Source organism: Aethalodelphis obliquidens, unplaced genomic scaffold (assembly GCF_003676395.1).
Source record: "Aethalodelphis obliquidens isolate GAN/ISIS:26980383/991018 unplaced genomic scaffold, ASM367639v1 scaffold34, whole genome shotgun sequence".
Classification (NCBI taxonomy): domain Eukaryota; kingdom Metazoa; phylum Chordata; class Mammalia; order Artiodactyla; family Delphinidae; genus Aethalodelphis; species Aethalodelphis obliquidens.
The window spans coordinates 3,477,883-3,501,358 of record NW_020837978.1 but is presented as its reverse complement, the minus strand read 5'-3'; the positions used below and the strand labels follow the sequence as shown (position 1 = coordinate 3,501,358).

Below are 23,476 nucleotides of genomic sequence, written 5' to 3'. Positions count from 1 at the left end.
TGTTTAATTTTCTTTTACTTCAGGAAAGTTTATCTAAAACAAAATTAGTCCTCTCCAAAGTAAGGTTTCCCAGTTCAGTTGTATCCATCCCCCAGCTCCCGAGGAAATTGCATTCCCCTTCCCTCATTGCTCTGCTGCTTTTTCCGTTCTTTGGTTTCTAAATGGAACTAATGGTTTCACGTGGATTCTTTAGCTGGTGTTTCAAGGTAAGTGCAGAGCAACCGGAGATCATCCAAACACTAGAGACAGTCGCGTCTGGTGTGTCTGACTTGGGCGGCGTCTCCTTGGTCCTCGTTTCTGTCTGGTGAGGCTGAGCAGGCATCGGGGTTAAGGCCATCACTCTGAGTGTGGGAGTCCAGAGGTTACCGACCTTTGAGTCGTCTACTGTGGCTAATTATCCACACGACAGCCTGGTCTGACCCCAAGGGTGTAGAGTGAAGCACAGGCTGACGTGAGGAGAGGGGGTACTAATTGCATTAAGGTGTAACAAGAAGAGGAAGAAGAAAAGAATAGCTTTTATTTCTTGAGTTTTTCTGTGTACAGGTTTCGTACCAAATTCCAGACACACATTATAAAGCCTAACCTTCCCAACAGCCCTGAGAGGTAGGCAGTATTAGGCCTGTTTGACAGGCGTAAGATGAGGAAACAGGGGCTTATGTTAAGAAGGTTGCCCACGTTCTCACAAACAGAAGGAACTTGGAAAAGAATTCAAACCCAAGCCTGTCTGATGTGCAAGGCTTGCACTTAAACCGCTGCCCTGAACTGCATGTGATGTATGTTGGGCGGGGCTGGGGGGAGTTTATGTGTGTGCACGTGTGTGCCCTTTAGAGATGGAGAAGAGCATTTTGGTGTCATCTCCACTCTCAACTGTGGTAGGGTCACAGTATGGATCCTTGCCTGTTCTGTTTCACAAGAGAAGGTGGGATGAGACCGGAAAGCTGACCCAAGCGTGGCATCGGTCACCGTCTTGGTACACACACATGCAGTGCATCGTGACCTGTCAATTGTCGTGTTGTCTCTGCACATTGAAGGTTCAGTTATCCATGTTAATGGAGGGAGGCCAGTTGTGAATAACCGTAAAAAGCCAATAATCTAAGGAGTGTTTCAGTAGCACTTTACCATTCACACCTGACTCGTTTGGAGTAGATTCATCTCCCCAAATCTTTTTGCTCAGTCATCCCAGGATAGTAATGGATGGGCCTGTTCCAAGAGCAGAGAGCAGAGGTGATTATCCACCGGGGCCTAGCAGACAGCTAATTCCTAAGGAACCACTTTTGAATTCATTTTTAAAAGCATCGTTTCAGACACACTGACACCTTTTCCTTTTTTCCCTGAATTCGTTTAGAAGTTACGCCATCAGGAGGATAAGAGATGCCTTCAGAGAAAATAAGAATGTAAAGGATCCTGTACAAATCCAAGCCCTAATGAATAAAGCCAAAAGAGACCTTGGAATAATCCGTCGACAGGTAAGATGGTTCAGTGATGTACGGTTTTTCGTTAAGAGCTTTAAGCTTTGACGTGTCCCCCTTGATTGGTGTTTGTGATTCACACCACGGGATCATGAAACTCTCTTCCTCTTTTTTGTTTTTATTTTTGGCTGTGTTGGGTCTTCGTTGCTGTGCGCGGGCTTTCTCTAGTTGTGATGAGAAAGGGGCTATTCTTGGTTGTGGTGCGCGGGCTTATCATCGCGGTGGCTTCTCTTGTTGTGGAGCACAGGCTCTAGGCGCCTGGGCTTCAGTGGTTGTGACACTCGGGCTCAGTAGTTGTGGCTCGCGGGCTCTAGAGCGCAGGCTCAGTAGTTGTGGTGCGTGGGCTTAGTTGCTTCGCAGCATGTGGGATCTTCCCGGACCAGGGCTCAAACCCGTGTCCCCTGCACTGGCAGGCGGATTCTTAACCACTGCGCCACGAGGGAAGCCCGAAACTCTCTTCCTTCTATTCATGTGCACAAAGAAAGATGACCTGTCATATTATTGAATCAAGGAGTACATAAATATCAGCTATGCAGAATTTCCAGGGAATGCATCCTTCTGGGAAGCTGAGTTCCCATAGTTTACTAGACGTTGATGCTGTAAGTATAGGAAACCTTCTTTAAATTTTGTCTCTTCGTTAGATATATTACACATTGATATGTGGACATGTGTCACAGAGTATAAATGTAATCTACTTTTCCTAGTTTATATATATATATATATATATATATATAAACTTATTTATTTATTTTTGGCTGCGTTGGGTCTTCGTTGCTGCGCGCAGGCTTTCTCTGGTTGAAGCGAGCAGCAGCTACTCTTCGTTGCGGTGCGCGGGCTTCTCCTTGCGGTGGCTTCTCTTGTTGCAGAGCGTGGGCTCTAGGCTCATGGGCTTCAATAGTTGTGGCACGCAAGCTCAGTAGTTGTGACTCCGCGGTGTGTGGGATCTTCCCGGACCAGGGCTCGAACCCGTGTCCCCTGCATTGGCAGGTGGGTTCTTGACCACTGTGCCACCAGGGGAGTCCTTTCCTAGTACTTTGAAGTCATAATTCAAGATAATGTTGCCCTTTTCTGGAAGACACTGCTATGAACCTAAATTTTGTTGCATGTGGAAGGTGTATCTGCAGGTGCGGATGGTGTGAAGCACAGCTGCTTAGGTACTGACCCCAGAAGGACCCGGCGGGGGTTTTATTTTCCTCCTGTAGAAGTGCTGGCGACTGCCTTGGCTTGTGCTTGCTTTGCTCTTTCTCGTGAGGTGGATGGAGCACCTGCAGCAGCCTGGCCTCCTGCGTGGTGTGACTTGTCCTTCTCTCTGCAAAATTTAACCAGGGAGCCGACGGCGAAAGCAGCCTGCTGGCGACTGGTTTTCTCACCCTCTAAAAAATCATCCTTTTCACTCTTTTTCTCTGATTTAGCAGCAGTCACGCCATAAGCTCCATTTCTGCTTCCCTTCGTTTTTCTCTCTTCCTTGCAGTGAATTTGTTTAGGGGTGGAGGGAAACCCCTTTCATTTTCCTAAGATCTGTGAGTGTGTTGGAAAGGGCTTCTTTAGCATTGTCAGGAGATGCCAGCTTGGCTGACATTATGTCTTATCACGATATATGACGTGTATCGGGATATATGTTTATATCTCTGACCCTTCTGCATGCTTGACTCTATAAACAGTTCGATAAAGAAGCAGTATTAAAAACTAGTTTTCATTTTATGTCAAAATTAATAGTCTTGTTATGTTGCCTACATAATGGAACAATCCCTTCTAGAATAACATTTCAGATTCAGACAACTCTCCCTGAGCTCTACAGTTATCTAGCAATAGGATAACTTGGCCACATTCAGACAAGCCTAGGAAATGATCTTTAACTAAGAGCATGAAAAGATAATAGGATAGTCAGAAGAAGAAGCTGGTCTGCACGTTTGCATGTGTGTTAATAGAGGCAGAGAAAGGGGTTGCCATTTTAAAAACTCTAGAACAATGGCATTTTCCATGCATCAGTGGTTGAATTTTATGGGATGCTTTAGCACTGGAACTTGGAAAAACAAGCAGCCTGCGTCCTTATTTTGCATAAACTCAGGAAGATTCAGTTCTTTGGCACTTCCCCATGCAGAAGTTGGCAAGCACCTCCGAAACAGGCTGGTTTTATCTTTTACTGAAAAGTTGCTCGGAGTAGAAAGAGCTTAGAAAAGGGACCTGTTAGCAATCCGTGCCACCATTTCTTTAGTTATGCAATTGTCTGTGTCACTTGGTATGAAATGCTTTTAGAAAAGAAGAAAAAAAAGAAAGGATAGACTGGCGCTCACCAGACATTCCCAGTGGATCCACACAAAACAGACTCAAGCTCTGGGGCCACGGGTCGGGCCCTCCCCGGGACAGCCTGCCAGGTGCACCTTCCTGGATGGGGGGCAGAGCCTGCGCGGCCCGCTTCCGGGCCCAGGGCGTCTGTGTTAACTAGCAGAGCAGCAGGTGCTTCCCTTTCACGTCAAGATTGCTCCTGAACCCGAGCTTCACGTTGACCCGAGTTAGCTTATGAGATGCAGGCGATTCCCCGAGCCCCCTCGCTCTGAGCTGGCGAAGCTGGCCTTGGCCTAAAGGCCTAAAATAGCATCTGTATTTTCTTCACACTGGCCACTGTGACAGCTTCTAACTCGCCTCCCTGTCTGCCCCAGTGGTCTCTTCTCCACAGGCTGCCAGGGTGAAAAATCAGAGCAGGTTACCACCTGCTCAAAACCCGCCAGGGGCTTCATCCCCGACGACGAGCCTGCAGTCCTCGTGAAGTCGGCAGAGACCCTCCACGGCCTGTCTCCCTCACCCGCGCCATTCCATGACCCCTTGCTGCCCCTGGCACCCCTACCCCCAGCCTGTAACCCTCTGGGAGCCTTTGTCCCCTCGCCTGGAATAGTCTCTCCAGGCCTTCGCAGAGCTGGACCCCCTTTTCACTCAGGCGTTTTACTAAGGTTGCTCGCCATCACAGAGGGCTTCCCTGACCACACGTGGTTCTGCCCCCTGCCCCCTTACCCCTACCCCCTTACCCTGCTTCAGAGTTCCTCACAGCACTTATCAGCACCAGAAATAGCATCACTTGTTGCCCTGTTTTCTCCTCTTCCACGAGGACAGGGGTCTCAGCTGTCATGGTCACCACCGCGCAGGAGGCAGGAGCATGGGCTGTGGGGCCCGCCTGCCTGTGTTCCAGTCCTGACTCCTGGTCGCAGTGTGACCTTGAACCAGGTATTTAACCTCTCAGTGCCTAACGTAAAACACAGGTGGGAACAAGCCCAACTTCGTGGGTTACGGTGAGGATAAAGTAGGTTAATATATGTGAAGCTCTTAGAAGGATGCTGGCACGTCATAAATGCTTGTATTATTGTTAATCAGAAGATCTAGACCAGCCCCGCGTGGAGTTGGCTCTTAATTATTTGTGGACTAAATGAATCTATGAAGTTTGTCCCCTGGAGTCGAACACCTCAGTCCAGGGGTCTGTGCCACCAAAATCGTGGTATCACCTCACATGGTTCATGCAAATGATCCGTGAAGGGAAAGCGGAAATCTGATGAGGATCTTGAGACGTTACCCTCAAGAACTACAATATCCTTCACATCAAGTCCCTTTCCACTCCATACTTGGACTCAAAGACCATCCACCAGGATGCACGTCGATCTCAGCATCATTCTCCGTGGATGAGAAAGCCTACAGCCACCTTTCCAGGCGCCAGACACGCACACCCGTAAGGGCAGCACTCAAACTGAAATCGTCCTCTCAACACTGGTCCCTGCCTCCTGCTGTCCAGTCTTTAAAGTGGGTCTCGCTTCAGTCAGCCGTGACACTAATGATACCACTGTAAGCACAGTAAGATTTTGCATTTTTTAAAGAAGTCTCTGAGAAAAGGTTTTCTTCTGGTTCTCTTGGGGTAGAGAAGCAAAGGTGCAGGAAAGCTGGCTGCCTTGTCTAAGGGCACCTGGCCAGACCTGACCTCAGGTCTCTAACTCCTGAGGGCAAACTCAGAAGTTCAAGGATGTGAGCTCCTGAGTCAGTAGAAACCAAAGGATAGAGATACTCTTAAGTCATCTCCCAGTTTTGTTCCCCAGATATTTAAGGACCACATCATCGTAGCCCAGCCTCTCCTCAGAGGTCATCCTTCCTTTATATCCTTACTGTGCAGAGATATTTAGTCTTCATGTGGCAACCCTGAGGGATTCTAGTAGCATCAGCATTTCTTACTGGCCTTTCACGCTGCTCCTAAGGATTACTCTGATTGTAAGAAGTAGAAGGGCAGGTCGCGTTTCCCCTGCATGAGCCAGTCAGGCTCCTTTCATTCATTCTCCGTAATTATGGCCCATGGACTAGGTGCCGGACATGCGCTTGTGCTCTCTTCGCCGTGGACCACCTCTTCCCTGAGAATTAGAGTCCTCTCTCTTTCCAGGTACGTGCATCCTACCCTGTCCCGTAACTAGCAGAGACATTCTCCCACTTTCTATAAACTCCCGTTATTTCCATTTAAAATGGTTCTGTAAAGACAGCTAGACCCTGGCAGCTCTTGTGAGTTCTTTCTCTGCTGGAAGCAAGTTCTGGACTAGCCCCCATTAAACCTAGTTTCCCAGTCTGCTTCCCAAGTGGGATCCGAAAAGTGGGAGAGGCCCTTTGTGTGTGTGCCGACCGGCGCCAGGAAGGATGCACAGATGCCGGACAGACAGCTGTCACAATGTAGGCAGCAAAGAAGTAACTGAGGACTTTCCACCTGAGACAGTAAACAGGGCTCCTTGGGTGTTTCACACCAGAAAGAGAAGCAAGGAAGTCAACCAGACTTTGCTTTCATCTTTGTCCTTTTTTCCATGTTGCTGTTCTGGAGATATTCCTTCTGATTCCCCTCTGTAAGACATTATTGGACTAACGATCACTTAATCACCTCCACTTACTATACCTCCGCAGTTGGTCACGCCCCTCAGGATTGTAAACAACCGTAAGCAGGCTTATTTGGAATTGCTGCTTCCGGTGCTCCGTAACCGTGGGGGGAAGAAGGGGTTCCCACCCCAGGTAACTCACAGAGGTTGTGTGTCTATCAAAGAGAAAACATTTTCCAAGCATTTCAAAATACGGTTATATACCTCGCTTAATAGCCACATGTCTGTGAGAGAAAAAGAAGTAGAAGAAACAGTTGGGACTGGGAAACTGCATCTGCAGTAACCGGGTAGGTGCCGGGCTGTGTTTCTTCACTCTGATGAGACTTCCTTGAATACATGAATTACGATTGTGACTTCAGCTAACTCTTAAATGTGTAGCCCCTTTTTCTTTAAACCTGGTGAAAACTAAAGTATTTGTACAAAGTTTGGGTTTATTTACAGCTGTGTGACACTCTCAGTGTTCATCAGAGTGTACCCTGGCAAGGCGACCCTTCAGTTCTTCTGGGCTCTGAGAGAGCAGACCTGGGTAACAGAGGTTCCCAACCACTCATTCATGTAGGCTAGTGAGTTGAGCACTGAACTTACACCCAAATAATGTTTTTACTCTACCAGTGATGGTATATACGTGTATCCAGCTATACAAGGGTTGTGTGTAACATAAGTATTTGGATGAAGAAATATATTGTTACTGTAGTACGTAATTTTACACTGAGAAGATCAACTGGATGTCATGTTTTCTGATTCCGGATAACAACAAGTTGTTGGAGTTATACCATTTTTGCCAGCAGCTCTTTAGTGATGACAGGATTCCATACCACATCAGCTATCCTTAAGCTAGTGTTTTTTTTAATGAAGCAATTCAAATAGTGGCTGTGTCAGACCCAGAACTATGAACCTGCCATTGTAAGCAGTTCAGAGCAGACATTATGTACAACCATTGAAGATACTAGGAAACGGGTCGATATTATGGGTAGCAGCCTTTTAGCTAACCTGAGTGTGTGTATATGTGAGATGAAGCATTTTCAGTGTTTAGCTTACACTTATTATTTTTGTGGATCACTAAAAGCAAAGTAATGTGCCCAGTTTATTGGCATTTTGGGTGGTGATAAGTGAGAGTCTCTGAAACCATATTTTTTACTTCATCTGATACTTTATGGTTTAGTTTTTAAATGACCGTTCGAGAGGAACGTCCCGCAATCACTTTCTGAATGTGCCTGTCGTGAGATGAGAAGCCATTGAACAGTGACAGGCCTCTCTCACGTGGGTCTCCGCAGAGCCTGTGCCAGTGCCCATGGGGTGGTCAGAATTGAGTGAAAGGGATGCCTTACCTGCCCCCAGTGGGCACCCTGTAGAACAGCCTGTGAAAAGGTAGGAGTGTTTTATCTGTATGTCTTGTGGGGAAAAGTAATAATGCACTTTATCTCTCTTCAAGTACACTTTTAGCTTAAGTACCATTTTGGTAGGTTCAGGGGAATCTCTAAAATTTACTTGGAAATTGTTTTTATGAAGGAGAGGAAAGTCAGTCCGTACATTAGGGGCATTTAAAATACATGGAAAGAATTATACATTATTCACAATATCCAAGAGGTGGAAGCAACCCAAATTTCCACTGACGGATGGATAAACAAAATGTGGCATTTACATACAATGGAATATTATTCAGCCCTTAAAAGGAAGGAAATTCTGACACAGGCTACAACATGGATGGACCTTGAGGACTGTGCTCAGTGAACTAAGCCAGACACAAAAGGACCAGTACCGTGTGATTCCGCTTATCTGAGGTCCCTAAAGTGGTCAATTCAAGGAGGTAGAAAGTAGGATGTTGGTTGCCAGGGGCTGGGGGAGCAGGAAAGGGGAGTTAGCGTTTAATGGGGACAGTTTCAGTTTTTCAGGATGAAAAAGTTCTAGAGATATGGTTTACAATAATGTGAACGTACTTAACACTACTGAACTATACGCTTAAAATTGGTTAAAATGGTAACTTTTTGTGGGGGGTTTTTTCACAATAAAAAAATTCTCCCTTCCCCTAAAAAAGAACTATATAACCAGTCCTCAATTTTTCTCTTAATTGAGAAAAATAAAATTGAATGCCTCAGACATTGATTGATAACTTGAGGCTGGGAAACCTAAGTCATTCGGAGCTGGAAGCTCAAGCCTTCAGCTTCTCATCTGTAAAATCAAAGGGTTATGCTGTAGTTTCTAAGGCTACTTCCAGTTCTAAAATGCCATGGTTCAACGTTTCACATCAGTATCTGTCCCCTTCTTGATTATTTGCAGAAATACTGGTACATTTTAGAGTAAATTACTCTATGCTCAGCTTCCCTTGACCATTTTTCACCAAGATCTTAACTTTCCAGAGTTTAGGCTATAGGTGAGCAAAGGGGTACGCCAGCCGTGTATTTATGCCATCGTAAATTCCTAAAACTTCTCTTGGTCTAACCTTTCTGCTACGAGGAAAGTCAAAAGATTGAATTATTTTATTGATGTTGCTTGCAGCTCTGCGGTTAGCCTTCCTTTCTGGTAGAAGCCATGTTACGGGTACTAAAGCATACCTCTGAGGAGAACACTTTCTTTCAGAGAAAATGGAGTGGCATTTGAAGAGCAATAACGCGTGAGTGATGGGAACGCTCTCCCCAGTTCCTCCTCAGCGTTAATGCTCTTTCTGTTTGATTTGACTCCACCCTGCCCCCTGGCCCATCTCGGTCACGTGAAACACAAACGCACTGTGTGCCTTGCAATTCATGCCCACAGTTTCTTTCCCTGTTTATCGAGCACCCCCTCTATGCCATATAATTATGAATTGGTTTTGTAAGTTTTTCGGAGGCAGAGTTGGGGTGGAATTCAGAGGTCTGTCCAGACCTCACAGAAGTTCTCTCTGGCTTGGACTGTTTGGGAGCCAAGCCCACCCTTCCCGTTCTGGATACCAGCTATTCACTCATTCCATGGAACACAACATAGGGCTTACTGGCATATCCCAGCAGTGCTTTCCCCTGTGCCTCTACAGACCAGCTAAGATTAGATCCAAGGATCAATCTACATATTAAAAAAATAGTACTAAAGCAGTCAGAGGCGAAGGAGATTTCTGTGCTCTGTCTCGGACTTGGATAAACATCCTCAGGAAATCAACATGAATTTATATACAGCGACCAGAAAGAACTGCCCCCTAAGTGAACCCTGTGTCTTTTGGATATATGAATCCTCTCAATAGGAATAAAAAATTCCCCAGCCTCCTCAGAAGGTTTGAGAAAGCAGGGCAATGAGAAGGGTTTGTTGAGTTTTATAGCTTGGCCTGTGTATGACATTTATTTTTTCAGCCTGTTCAATATATAGTTCCTCTGCAGCTACAAATAGACTTCTTCATACAAGAATTTAAACTAATTTCCTCTCTGCTTTTTCTGGAAGTTCCTTTATTTCCTCAAGTCTGGGACAAGAGTATTTTCGCACAGTTGGCATTCTTCTAGAAGAAATGTCTCTTAGTTGGAGACCACCCATCAAATTTGCTTCATTCCTCCAAGGTTGACACGCACAGAACAAGATTCCACTTCCTTTCTAGAGGAAGCCTGTATCACCCCTGCCTTTTTATGTACGCTAATAGTTCTGCATATTTCATGTTCACAAGAGCTCACATAGTAGTGCCGTTTATAGAAAACTTTGGCACAGGTTTCATTTGGGAATTTTTATCATGGTATCTGTCATTCTCCCATCTAGTCTAGCAGATGAGTCTCCTAGTCTAGTCTGCCAGAGCTGCTCACTCTTGAGTTCCTCAAAAAGCCTTTTTGTTGCTGAAACACCTAAAGTGGAAGCAGATATTAACAATTCCGGCAGAAAGTACATTGATCTCAGGGGCAAGAGGTGAACGTGCTCATCGCAGCTCTGATAGTAACTTGCCGTGTGATCTTGGGCAGGTGGTTTGTTCGCCCTGTTTCCTCCATCCGTAAAGGGATGATTTGATAGATTGGGGGGGGGGTCCTCACCAGTGTCGATTCGTCGCGCCCTCTCTGGGCACGGACTCCCTGTATTGCATAAGCACTTTGAATGCCTAACAGCAGCCTTGTGAGAAAGATACTAGTATCCTTGTGCGCTCGATGAGGAAATTCAGACTCGGCGTGTTTGAATAATTCTCCCAGGGATGCACAGTTAGGAGAAGGATGGGCCTACATCTGTTCTCACTTTTTAACCAGTTCTCAGAAGAGGGGTCACCCTGGGTGGGCTTATCTTCACAGAAGGTAAACAACACGTAGGAGAGGAGGAGGGAAGATGTGTGTTCCTTTTTCTGATGGTCCCTTTAGGGCTCTCATTAGAAGGTAGCAGCTTCCCCTCTGTAGGCTCGTGAATAGTTTATCCCTAGGGGCTGGTCTCCTTTATCATTTATCAGAAAACTCTCTCACCCTCTCTGCCTTCAAAAGGAAAAAACAGTACAAAACCACAGTCTGAAAATGGTAAGGTTCAGCTGCCTTATTTAAGAAGTGCTTGCTCAGAATTTCCCCATAGATCCAGGGTCACAGCTCCAATTGTGCTTTTCCTGACAAGCTATCGCTGAAGTGCCCTTCAGCGGAAACCTTTTGTTGCCTTACTGCCTGGCTTGTCGTTCAAGTAATCAGAGTTAATTCCAGTCGTGCTTATGCAGAAGATCTTCTCCCAAGCTGACGGGGGAACAATGCCACATCTTCTAGGAAGGGTGACAGAGGGGCTCCCCCTGTTTATGTCCATTTGTGTTTCTGTCCCACATTCTCCGAGGTGGCAGGGAGGTGATGACGCCCAGCCCAGTGTGTGTATGAGAACATGTGCTCATTTCCTGAGCACTGGATATCTGCATTTGATGGGTTTTACAAGCATATGTATGAAGGGTGGTATCACCTACACTGTTGGAAAGATTTATTTTCTAATTATACATCTATCGGTCTAAAAACTGTTGTTTCATTCAGAGACACGATTGGAGGTTTTGAGTGAGAAACACCTAAATTTAAATCCTAGCCCTTGTTAGGTAGCTCTCTATCCTCATTCATGATATTTAATCTCTCTTAAAACTTTATCATCATTCAGTTTGTCTGCTGAAGCCCAAGGAATACCATTCATAAGTTAAGGTTAGTTTTGTACTTGCTGTGTGTTTGAAATACTGGAGCCAGATGCTGTGTCAGAAACGTTCTCTCTTCCCCAAATCTGGTAATTAGGGTTGTCATTTCGTAGATTGGTTGGTTATAAATAATCGAAAGGCTTTAAAAATTCTCTCAGGTGTGGCACTGTAATAATCTTAGCTTTATTAAGTAATGCTGGTGCACAATCAAATCAGTATTTTAAATATATTCTTTTTCTTCGAGCATTTCCACTTCACGCAGCCTAACAAGTACTTCTCTTTTCCTCGCCCCAAGTCTCATCTCCTTAATGTTGTAACAGCACCACCGACCTGCAGTCCCATGGACTCTCCTTCACAGTCTGTCACAACTTCGAGATATTAGCATCACCAGAGATCCGTGACCCAATAGGCTTCATCTGTAAAAGGTGAGGGATTGGGTGCACTGCTTTCCAACATCCTAATAGCACAAGACTTCTCTTCACGAATCTGCTGTATTTAACAAACCTAAGTTTAACTGCCTTGTGGAGGTTGGGTTGGGGGTTTCTTTCATGGAGTTATCGCACTCACTTAGACGAGCGCGTCCCAGAACTGCCTGCAGAGTCATGGATGTGCCGTCGGAGCCCAGTGCGCACCCATCACTGAACGCCGGCCGGCCAGGGAGCCAGCACAGCCAGGGTCTGCTCCCGGCCCCGGCCAGCTGGCGGGCGGTCGTCGATGCCAGCTCCACATGGGTGTGGAGGGGTGCCCCGTGCCTCTGAGGCCCCCTTTCAGGCCTGACGTTTTCTGATTCTGAAAATAATTTACGATGATTGTTAGATCCCAGAAACATACTTGTGAATGTTGGATTTTGACCAAGGGTGAGGCGTGTCTCTGACCCTCTGCATTTACTGAATTCACTTTAAAAGGAAAGCTTGGCTGCCGGGATGTCACAGGCAGCCTGTCACCTTGAGCATGGGGAGTGACTGGTGGCGTAAGCTGAGTTATGCAGCGGTGGTTCTCTGCTGGCAGCCCCGGCTGCGGGGCCAATTCCAGACAAGCCCTTGGCTACACTCTGTAGAAGCTTTTAACCCCCGGTGATGGCAGGGATGTTGCATGGATCACGGCGGTTTCCGGGGACCTGTGAGCTGTGACAGAAGCTGCCCTTTCACACAGGTGACAGGTCGTGGATGCCTCATCACCAACGAGATTTCTTCACTGGGGCTCGACAGACCTTCCAAGAAGGAGTGGGATGAGGAAGGGAGACTGGGGGAAAAGAGCCAGAATCAGTTGTCCTGCGGCTTCGATCCAGGTTCTGTCTCCGCTGGGCCAAACTCAGCACTTGCTTTTTTCAGTAACTCTCAGCTGTTATTTAAAGTTTGCAGCTGTCTGTATAGCTGTCCACGTTTTTCTTAATATTACGTATTTTTCTTACTGGAAGTACTTTTTAAACGGAGCCCATTTTTCCCTACAGGCCAGTGCCCGTCCTTTCTTCTCTCCTGGGCAGTTTAGGGAACCGCTAGGAAGCGGCGTGGCCCCGTGGGTTTCTGGGCCCTGCGAAGCCTGCCCCGCGCACACTCGTGCCCCACGCACACACCGCGGCTTCAGGACCGGGAGCCGGTGAGCTCGTTGGGCTGAGCACAGGGTGCTCGGGGCTGGATGCGGGGCCAGCGCGGCGCAGGACACCTAGCGCCCCGCCAGGGAGCTCCTTCCCCGCCCACCAGCTGCCGAGGGCAGGCCTGCCGCGCCCTTGCTCCCCTCTCCTGCCACTGAAACCTGTTGTCCTCGGGGCCACCAGAGCACTCAGGTGTTAACTCCTCAGCATTTCCTGCAGGGCTTTGCCAGGGCCTCTGACTTCCCGGGGAGGCGGGTTGTCTTCTGTGCCCCGAGCTGCCCCCGGCCCCGCAGCGTGGTCAGCGCCCAAGCCTTTGCTCTCGACACGTGGGCCTCGCTGTCACGCAGGTCGACCCTCCCAAGTGCTTCTCAGTGGCTTAGGTAGAACGGTGAAGACTGTATTCCAAGGGGCAGTTTCTGTATTAATGTTTTTCCCACACCGGGAAAAGTTTATCCACCAGAAAGAACTGGGGGCATTCACTCACTCTCAGTGAAAGGGGTTTCCAAGGCTACAAGAGTATATCTAAATCAGATTTTATAGCATTCATTTTATAAAATGCAGCTGAAGGACCGTGCTGTGAGGCAATGCAGTGCGGTCACGGAGGCCTCAGCTCACATGCTGCCGGGGCAGGCTCAGAGTCAAGGAGGGGCTGTGAGGCGCCCACCGCCCCTGACTCCTGACCCCCTGTCCCCGTGCCCTGCCACTTCAGGTGCACACACAGAGGGATGAGGTGCGGACCCCGAGCCCTCAGAGCTCGTGCAGCTTTACTGCTGGAGGGATCTGGAAGGCAGGTACTACCTCTGGCGGCAGTAAGCGTTCGCAGGGAGGTGAGCAGATGTCTGTAAGGGGCTTAGGTCTGTCCAGAGAAGTGACTCAGGGAAGAGCGTGTATGCCTGTCCAGACCTGTGCGCATGGGGCCCTCGAGGCTCTGTGTGGGAATCCCTGGCATTCAGCCGTCCTTGTGGCCTCCCAGGCTTTGCTTCCCAGATGGACTAGGGTTGTGTGTGCCCTTTCCTAGTGCCTCATAGAGCCCTTTCACACAGCAGGTGAAAGGTTTTTTTTAACTCTGTTTTCCTTCAGAAATGCAACTGCTGTCTCAAAAGCATAGGCCCCGTATCGCTGAGTCAGTTAGTCTCTTTGTGTCTCTATCGCCGAGTCAGTTAGTCTCTTTGTGTCCGTATCGCCGAGTCAGTTAGTCTCTTTGTGTCCGTATCGCCGAGTCAGTTAGTCTCTTTGTGTCCGTATCGCCGAGTCAGTTAGTCTCTTTGTGTCCGTATTCTTCTCAGAGGTAGTTCACCACACCTCCTCCTCGAAACTGTATTTGGTCCTGTCTTTTCCTGCAGACTGTTGCCCTCTGTGTCTAGTAGATGCTTGAACTTAGGTGTCCCTACCAGCACTTGAAACCCATCAGAACCAAACCGTGACCAGTGACCTTGTGTTCCTCTTAAACGAAGTTTCCTTCACAAATTCCCGGTACCTCCATTCTCTCAGGACTCGGGCTCAAATCTCCCTCTGCCCTTCACAGGGAGAATGGAACCTGGGCTGTTCATGTCATCCCCTGAAAATAAATCCAAGACTGTTCTCAGTCCTACAAAATGGGATACCTGGGAATGTTAAAATATATTCCAAAGCACTGCCCTGAAGGCCGACTGTTTCTGCAGGTCCTGGCCTGGTGTGCGCCCCTCACGTGCACAGTCGGGGCCGTTGAGCTGCGTCAGTGCGTCTTGGCCCCCAGCTCCTCCTGAGTACCTTCTACGCCTACCTCATCGTGAGTCACCAGTGAGCACCTTTTTGACGTCGGACTGCACCTGAGGTTCTGTTAGATATTCCTGAGCAGGTGCTCATCTGCTGAGATAGCCTCACTTCTAACGTGGAAGCACCTTGGGGTCGTAGCAGCCTGACTTCCCACGGCACGTGCGGTGCCTCGATGCGTATTGACAGGCTCAGCTCTAACTGCTTGTGTCAAAGCACTTTGGGAGGCTCAGCAGTCTTGTGCTTTTTTTTTTTTTTTTGGTGGTACGCAGGCCTCTCACTGTCGTGGCCTCTCCCGTTGCGGAGCACAGACTCCGGATGCGCAGGCTCAGCGGCCATGGCTCACGGGCCCAGCCGCTCAGCAGCACGTGGGATCTTCCCGGACCGGGGCACGAACCCGCGTCCCCTGTATCGACAGGCAGACTCCCAACCACTGCGCCACCAGGGAAGCCCACTTGTGCTTCTGTAATTGACATCAATAATGTGTTTGCATTTATCAATATTTCCTAATTGCCAAGTTATAACAGTGGAGCTTCTGTGATAAATCGTCTCTACAGATATCTTCAGACATTAGGGCTTAAGGTTCCTGTCAATATTTTGATGTGCTATAAATTGTTTTTATGAGGACTTTTTTCCTGTAAGAAAGGAGGAACTGTGCAGTGGGAGAGAGAATTGAGTCAGTGTGTTACCGTATAAACTTAAGTTAAAGAGCCACATCCCTCCAGTGACAACAGAAGGAAGTGATGTACAGGCCAGTGCAGTACATTCCCGTAAAGTGCAGCGTCACCATCCACATGAATGCTAATGTGTCTCCCCGGAGGGTGATATGCTGTGCCAGGGCCCTGCCCGAGGAAGGAAATTTGGACCAAAGGATAGTGAATATTCCTACGAAGAAGGAAATGTTATCAACTCATTTTTCAGAAGAGGAAACTTGCTCAAGTCAAAGGGTGACTTTGCGAGGCTAGGTCTCACACCCAGGGCTGTTGGAGTCTATGGCTGGACTCTTGACCCTACAGGGACAAACTCGACCAAACCCGAAGAGAGGGAGACCCAGGTGTTGAAGGACTGACTCCACAGTATCTGTTACACAGTTGAAGGCTCTAGAATGTCTGGCTTGGAAAAGAGATGAATGTGGAAGGCTCTGGAGGTCTGTCCTCTCGTCACCTGCAGGGGCCGGTTAGCCCCCGGGTCTGTGCATCCGGATGGCAGCGGTGAGGCCAGTCCTCTGACCTGGCGAGAGGAGGCTTTGTGGAGCAGTTACAGGTGTGACTCAGCAGCCACACTGTTCCCAGCAAATCCCTGCCCAGCCACTCACCAGCTGCTGCCCTTGGGCAAGTCGCTTGGCCGCTCTTTGTCCCAATTTCCTCGGCCAAGATGGCAGTGATGGCAGCACCTGCCTAATAAGGCTGTCGTGAAGATTCAGTGAGTTAACATGTGGAAAGTGCTTACGATGGTGCTTGGCGTGTAGTGTGATATAAGGGTTTGCTGTTGTTTCCGTATAAAGCCAGACTAGGCGTGCGGAAGAGTTCTCTAAAAAATCAGTCAACATTTGTCCGTTATTTCTGCCACTCTGTATGTACTAGACACTGTTCTGGACACTGTTCTAGACACGAGGATACAGTGACGGTAAGACAGCGCTCGTCCCTGCCCCGCCCTTGCGCAGCCTACATTCTGCATTAGAGAGGAAGGAAGTTACCCTGTGAATCATGAAACGAGCACATGAACGAGCCGCTTCTGAGAGCTGAACCCCAACCCTTCCCCTGGTAGCATTGAAGAGGTCAGGCAGAGGCTGCCTGGGGTCCTTATGAGCGGGGCTGCCTACTGTGGGTTTTTATAGTGTCCCTAACATCCCTCTGCAAAGGAGGGTTCATTTAAGGCACCCAGTGATTAAGACACCAACATGAATGCCGCTGTGCTTTAGAGCTGCCGTCCTCTGGATCACCATGGTGAGCAGGTACATCTCAGGAATTAGGCAGGACAGCCTTTGCGGTACAAGCAGGAAGTACAGAGCTTCTGCCCAGATTTTGTATCTCATCTTTTAAAGTGCCTCTACTCTTGGACGTATTTTTAACTGCATACTTTGGTAGCACAGGAGCACATGTTGATGATTTATAAATAACTATAAACATACATTAAGGTTGCATGTGTAAACATCCTTTGCTAATGAGGTGAACAATTTAAAAAGCTTAAGTTGTACCAGAATACTTGAGCATGTTACCCCTGAAGGGCCAGACCCTGACCTTGGGTCCCCCTCCCTGCGCCCAGCCAACTCGACCGTCCTCACCCCAGTCCTTTTCAGCTGGAAGTGACTGCACTTTAAATGGCATTCACTTACAGGCCTTGTGGGAAGCGAACTCCAAGACTCTCAGCAAAGGAAACAGGCTGACTTTGAGTCTCTGAAGAGGTGGATTATAATAAACTCATTCATCACCTTTGCCCGTCTCAGGCTTCCGTGATCACCTGTGCATCTTGACTCAGGTGGCTTCTTGGTTTCTTAGTGTTGGCGGGGGGCGGGGGGCATCAACACTTCCTTGCATGTTAAAAATCTCCCTTAATTTCGTAACACCTGTAATATTTACTGACAATACTGATGAGGTTTGCAAATTTCACTTTGAAGAAGTTCACTATGCACCCTTCTAAATGTGTGCTCCATTCAGATGCCTTGGGAGGAACCTAAGACAGCTTATGGGCTAACGTTAAAACTCGTCTTTCAGGCATGTTTTTTCTGAAATGAAAAGTAGCATCTTGTTTTTCTCTGGATGGTGTTCTCCTTTTCTTTTTTTTTTTTTTTTTTGGCCGTGCCGCATGGCATGTGGGATCTTAGTTCCCCCACCAGGGATAGAACCCACATCCCCCGCGTTAGAAGCACAGAGTCTTAACCACTGGACTGCCAGGGAAGTCCTGGATGGTTTTCTCCTTCAAAAAATTATTGTCTTACTTGAACTTAAGCAGCTTATGTAAGAGAATGAATATTTTGCCCTTTCCTTCATTTCACCAATGTTGACATTAAGTTGCAGGCATAACTCTACCTCTATAGGTGTCAGTTGGATGTCTTCTTAGAACAAGGACGTGCTTCTTGCCTTCTCACAGTTCCGTTTTCACACCTCAGAATTGAGCATCAGTGTGTGCTGGCCGATACCGCAGTCCATCTTCAAGTCTCCAGCTGTCCCACCTTTCACAGTTGTTTCTAATCCAGAATCTGTTTAAGGATCAAGTGTTGCATTCCGTAGTCACGTCCCTTAAGTCTCCTTGAATGTAGAAGAGGCCCTCTGCCTTTTTTTTTTCAACTTTCATGATATTGGCCTATTTAGTCTAGACTGTTGGCCAGTCTGAATCAGTCAGAGTGTATCTCAGAATAAACCCTTGGGCAGGAACCCTGAGTGGGTAATAAGGCCTCCTCCCTTTCCACCCCATCAGGCGCCCATAATGTCGGTGGTACCATTATTGGTTTGTGCTCAGTTTGATCCTTTATTAAAGTGGAGGCGAGATATTTCCATTATAAACATCCCGTTTCTCTTTGTGATTAATAAGTAAACTGTTTCCCAACAGCCTTATGCCCAGTGGTTTTCAGACCCATTAATGCACCTTGCCTTATTTACTTAGTCGTTGCACAATGGTGATTTTTCTAATTCTCTTATAACCTTGTTGGCTTCTGCATATCACTCGGGGGCCGTTTTTTGTTTTTTTTTCTTTTAATAATAATTTCCTTGCTTTTTTTTTTTTTTTTGCGGTACGCGGGCCTCTCACCGTTGTGGCCTCTCCCGTTGCGGAGCACAGGCTCTGGACGCGCAGGCTCAGCGGCCATGGCTCACGGGCCCAGCCGCTCCGCGGCACGTGGGATATTCCCGGACCGGGGCACGAACCCATGTCTCCTGCATCAGCAGGTGGACTCTCAACCACTGCGCCACCAGGGAAGCCCGGGGGCCGTTTTTAATGACAGTAAGGTAAATTACAGTCAGGTATATTTCTCACTAATCTGCCTTAATTCTCCCAGTTTAACAAACTCATGATCTTAGCCCGAGACTGTGAATACTCTCTACTAACCCACTCTGAGGGTTTTATCTTGGAGGTACATTCTACCCAGAGAGTCACATGTCTCCACTGTTTCCACTAGAGGCTTGGGGGGTTGGTCTGATAGCAGAAGGACTTCAGGTTGCTTCCATGAACTGCCTGCTGGCAGCCATTCAGCCTGCTTGGACCATGGACATGAACGAAATGAAGCTGTATCAATAGGTTCACCTTTATAGCACCCTTGGGGAGCACAGCTGCACTCTGGGTTTACAGCTTCTTTTCACCTAACGTATGGTGAACATTCCCCATGTGACTCAATTCTCTTTTGCCTCAGGATTTTTTTTATGGCTTCCAGTATTTTATTGTAGAGCTTACCATGATTTGTTTATCTCCCAAATGTTGAAAATTATTTGGTTTCCTTTTTTTTTCCCCTCCTATTAGAGACAGTGTGGCCATAAATATCTTTTATTTTTCATAAATATCTTTATGTACATTCCTGACTGGTTTTCTTAAGACAAATTCCTAAAATTAAAATTACTGGGTTGAAGTATATGTGTGGTTTAAGGTATATGAGGCAGGTTTTAAACACAGTGCCTTATATCTGGTATCACCCTTCCCCCGGAAACGTGTCCACCTGTACAGACGAAGTTTTACTTAAGGTGTCTGGGTCTCAGGAAGCCATGGGCTCAGGTTCAGAAGCTTCAGGCTGCAAGACTGAAATCCGAAAATTCCCCAGGACCACACTCTTCAGGCAGCTCTCTCTGGCTTCCTCTGATCACTCAAGTCTGCAGTTTCAAACACAGTTTTAATTCTAACAAGTACTTGTGAGACTACTAAGAGCTTTTCCATTACTTGTTGATAAAAATATTTATGATCTCATCTTGGATTTTCATTTTTCAAGAATAGAGCTGGAATCAGTCCTCAGCACACAGTGAGCCCTCCCCCTCTCACAGTGGATGATTCACACGTTTGTGCTCCTGTAACTGAAACAGCAGTGACGGCAGGGTTACAGCAATTTTTAGAATTGCATTTGGGGTTTGAATTCTCTCTGATCAGACACATCGGTTCAGGCGTTCTAATTTAACTTATTTGTAATTAGGAAAACTGATTTTAGGACCTCTGACTGACCAAGCCACAGCTCTGATAGATCTTTTCCATTTAAGACCTTAGAGTATACGGTGATACGGGACCCTAGATTTTACTCCTGGGACCCTAACCCAGGAACATCCCCAGTGGGAACTGCAGCCCAGACATGTTTTTTTTAATCTTTCTTTCAGCTTGGATAGAACATATTTGCCGGTAAATTCTCTGGAGCCTTTACTGAGGAAAAGATTGGGATTTTGAGGTTACTTAAATCCACAGCTGTCCTTCTGCCTCGCCATTAAGACATAAGAATTTTAACTTCCACTGTCTGCTTCATTTCCTCCAAGTACTCATTTTGGAGCAGCTGAGACATGGCACAGAGGGGTTTTTTTTTTACTGCATTATGTCCCAGAAAAGAGTCTGACCCAGAATGCTTCCAAAGGTGTCAGAGGAAGATGACTGACTTAAAATGATGTTTTCTGGAATTCGATGTTTTCGGTCACATGAGAAGTGGTCAAGTTATCATACTATGTGTACGTGCATGTGTGTGTTTACGTGTGTATATTTGCAGGAGTGAGGTAATTTTAATTAAACAAATAACATTCCATTAAATTTTCAGTGTCAGAGATTACAGAGCCTTCACATTCAGCTGATTGCTCATTAAGATAGTTCAGAACAGGGATGGCACTACTACAGATAGATACCAAATGAATTTTCTTTTAAATTGACTTTTCCTAAGTAGAGTTACATTGTGCTAAGATACATCTATATATGAGGAAAGCATTTAAAGTCACAGCTATTTAAAAATGTTGAGCGTTCATAGTTTGAGCCAAATTGTTAAAAAAAAACTCAAGGAAATCAATTACTTTGAGTCAATTCAGGAATTTACTGCAACTCCACTACTATTTATTCCATGTGCTTAGTGTAATACTTCATAATTCCAAGATAAACTCCGAACCGATTCCAGGAAAATCCTATGAAAAAATTAAAGCAAGGAAGAGCGTGATCCCTCCGTGTGGGATCTGAGGCGCATTAGAAAGCCGGAGACTGAACTCGAATCTGATTCTGCCGTTAACTCTCAGAGGACCTTGGAAACATCATGTAGGCGCTCTTTGCTTCTGTCTAGTAAGTGGCGATGTCAGTATCAGTCTACTTTTCTAGCCCAGAAAAAACATTCTTTGGGTCAGATCAACTTCTGTTGTGTAAAGAATTCTTGAACACAGTAGCACTATGATGAACATCCCTCCATTTGGGGACAACAGTGATTAGATTCATAGATTAAATGAAGGAAGTATTGATTTCTTAGGTAGATGATTTAGGCACCTTTGTGGGTTTTTTCTTTTTTGTGCTTTTTGAGTTCTCTGTACTATCACCACTAACCATTGTAGACAAATTTAAAATCTTTTTAAGGAAAGTTGCAATCATCAACGGAATTGAGTTATAAGTAGCACTTGGGTTTGCTCTGTCCGAGGTACCGTACAGAGTAATGTAGAGTTTTGTGGTCCCTGACGCCGAGGGCGTTACAGTCAACGTACATTCATGTCAAAATATAGGGGCTTGTTGGTCCTGACACAGCTGTGATCGAGGAGGGACTGTTCAAGTCAGAAGATCTGCTTTCAAATCCTAGGTTGTGATCTTAGGCTACCTACTTAATTTCTCTTTAATTTAACCCAGTAAAAATGAGGCTGCTGAGATTGAGATGGGATAATAATGTTTTATAATCTAAAAAGCGAGAGTCAAGTGATAATTACACGTAATAGGGCGCTGGAAAACTAAAATGAACAGTTCTAATAATGATAATAAATCACATTTACTGAGCACTTACTTTGGACCAAGCTCTATGCTAAATGGTTTACGTGCACTGGTTCACTTAGCCTTCCAACCAACACTATGAAACTACAGTTTAGAGCAGTTAGTTAACATGCGCGCTGCCACCTTGCAAGTAAGGGGGGCAGGATCCACACTCAGAGCCTAGCTCTTAAGCACCAGTTGGAATGATTTTCAGTATCATATGTTAAGATGAAGGGGAACAGAAAACACAACCAAGAAGCCCCTTGTGATTTACTAGTTAGATAACTTGGGGTGTTCTCTGTCTTTTTTTTTTTTTCCCCAAAATTTACATTGATTTACTGGTCATTTTTTAATCAAGGTTCTCAAGATAAAAAACTTAAAGGCAGAAAGAAAGTTGTTCTCCTCACCCTCCTCTCCTGGCTCTGAAGCTCACTTTCCACAGTAAGATTCCTATGTGGCCTTCCAGTAATCCCCTGTGCAGTTAGAGGTAGAGTGTGTGTGGCTGTGGACATGGATGTGTGCGCTCTTCTTTATTCAACACAGATGATGTTACACTATAAATACTCCTTGATAGCCTCTTTTTTCCCACTTAACACAATATAGCTTATAAAATACATTGTCACATATCAGAACACGTTTTTCTTTTTTTTTTGCGGTACGCGGGCCTCTCACTGCTGTGGCCTCTCCCGTTGCGGAGCACAGGCTCCAGATGCGCAGGCTTAGCAGCCATGACTCACGGGCCCAGCCGCTCCGCGGCATGTGGGATCTTCCCGGACCGGGGCACGAACCCGTGTCCCCTACATCGGCAGGCGGACTCTCAACCACTGCGCCACCAGGGAAGCCCACGTTTTTCTTTTTTAACAGCTGAATAGTATTCCACAATATGGATATGTTGTCATTTAACTAACTGGTCCCCTGCTGGTGGACACTGACATTGGTCTCAGCTTTTTGCCATTATGAGCTGGGCAGGAGTGGACATCCTGGCACCTGTGTCTTTGTTTAGGATAAAGTCAGGGGGTGTGAGCGCTGAAAATGTAGACCTGCATCCCCACGCTGCCAAGCAGCTCACCATCCCAGCGACCCTGTCCTCGCCCTCACCCTTCAGCCCTGAGAATATCAAACATTTTCATTTTTAGCAATCCAGTTTGTGAAAGATGGTATCTCTTTAGTTATGGGTCAAGCTGGGGATATTTTGTGTATATTAGCCATGTGTTTTTCTTTTCTATATTAATCACTGTCTTATTATTTCTTGTTGTATTTGTCACACGTATATTTCCCTCATTTGTCACTTATTTTTTAGCCTTGTTTACCACGTTTTTCATACAGAAGATTTTAATTTTTGTATCGTTGCATTCTATTTCATTGCCTTTGAATTTTATATCATGCTGAAGTCCCAATCCAAGATTTTTTTAATTCTCTTATATTTTCTTCTGGTGCTTTTATAGATGCTCTTCTGTGTTTAATTCTTGATGCACTTAGAATTTATCTTGGCATAGGAACAGACTTTGTCCAAAATGATAACCCCTTATCCCAGTGCCGTTTATTGAATAAGTAGACGGTTTTGTCTTCATGGAACTTACCAGGCCAGAAAACCCTCTCTCCCTCCTTTTACCTCATAAAGAAGCAGTTACCGGTTCCACTTTGGCTCAGGCCCGGTTTCCTCCTCTGGAGCCCTGCCGACCCTGCTGCTTCAGGCGTCCCCTGAACCTCCTAGAACCTCCCCTCCCTCTCCCCTTAAGACCGTCCAGCCTCCCACCTCCAGAACACCCTTGACTTCCTCGCTCCCCACCAGCTCTTCCCCTTCCTTCTGCGGGTC

At 46.5% G+C, this 23,476-nt stretch overlaps 1 protein-coding gene across 2 annotated transcripts in view; it reads left to right on the top strand.

Moving 5' to 3' along the window:
• Positions 1-23,476, top strand: part of LYRM4 (LYR motif containing 4) — a 116,152-nt gene that overhangs the window by 29,821 nt on the left and 62,855 nt on the right. For both annotated transcript variants that reach the window (XM_027128283.1, XM_027128282.1), the window contains exon 2: positions 1,346-1,466. In XM_027128283.1, coding sequence (XP_026984084.1) covers positions 1,346-1,466 — 121 coding nt within the window. The remainder of the gene's footprint in view (positions 1-1,345; positions 1,467-23,476) is intronic.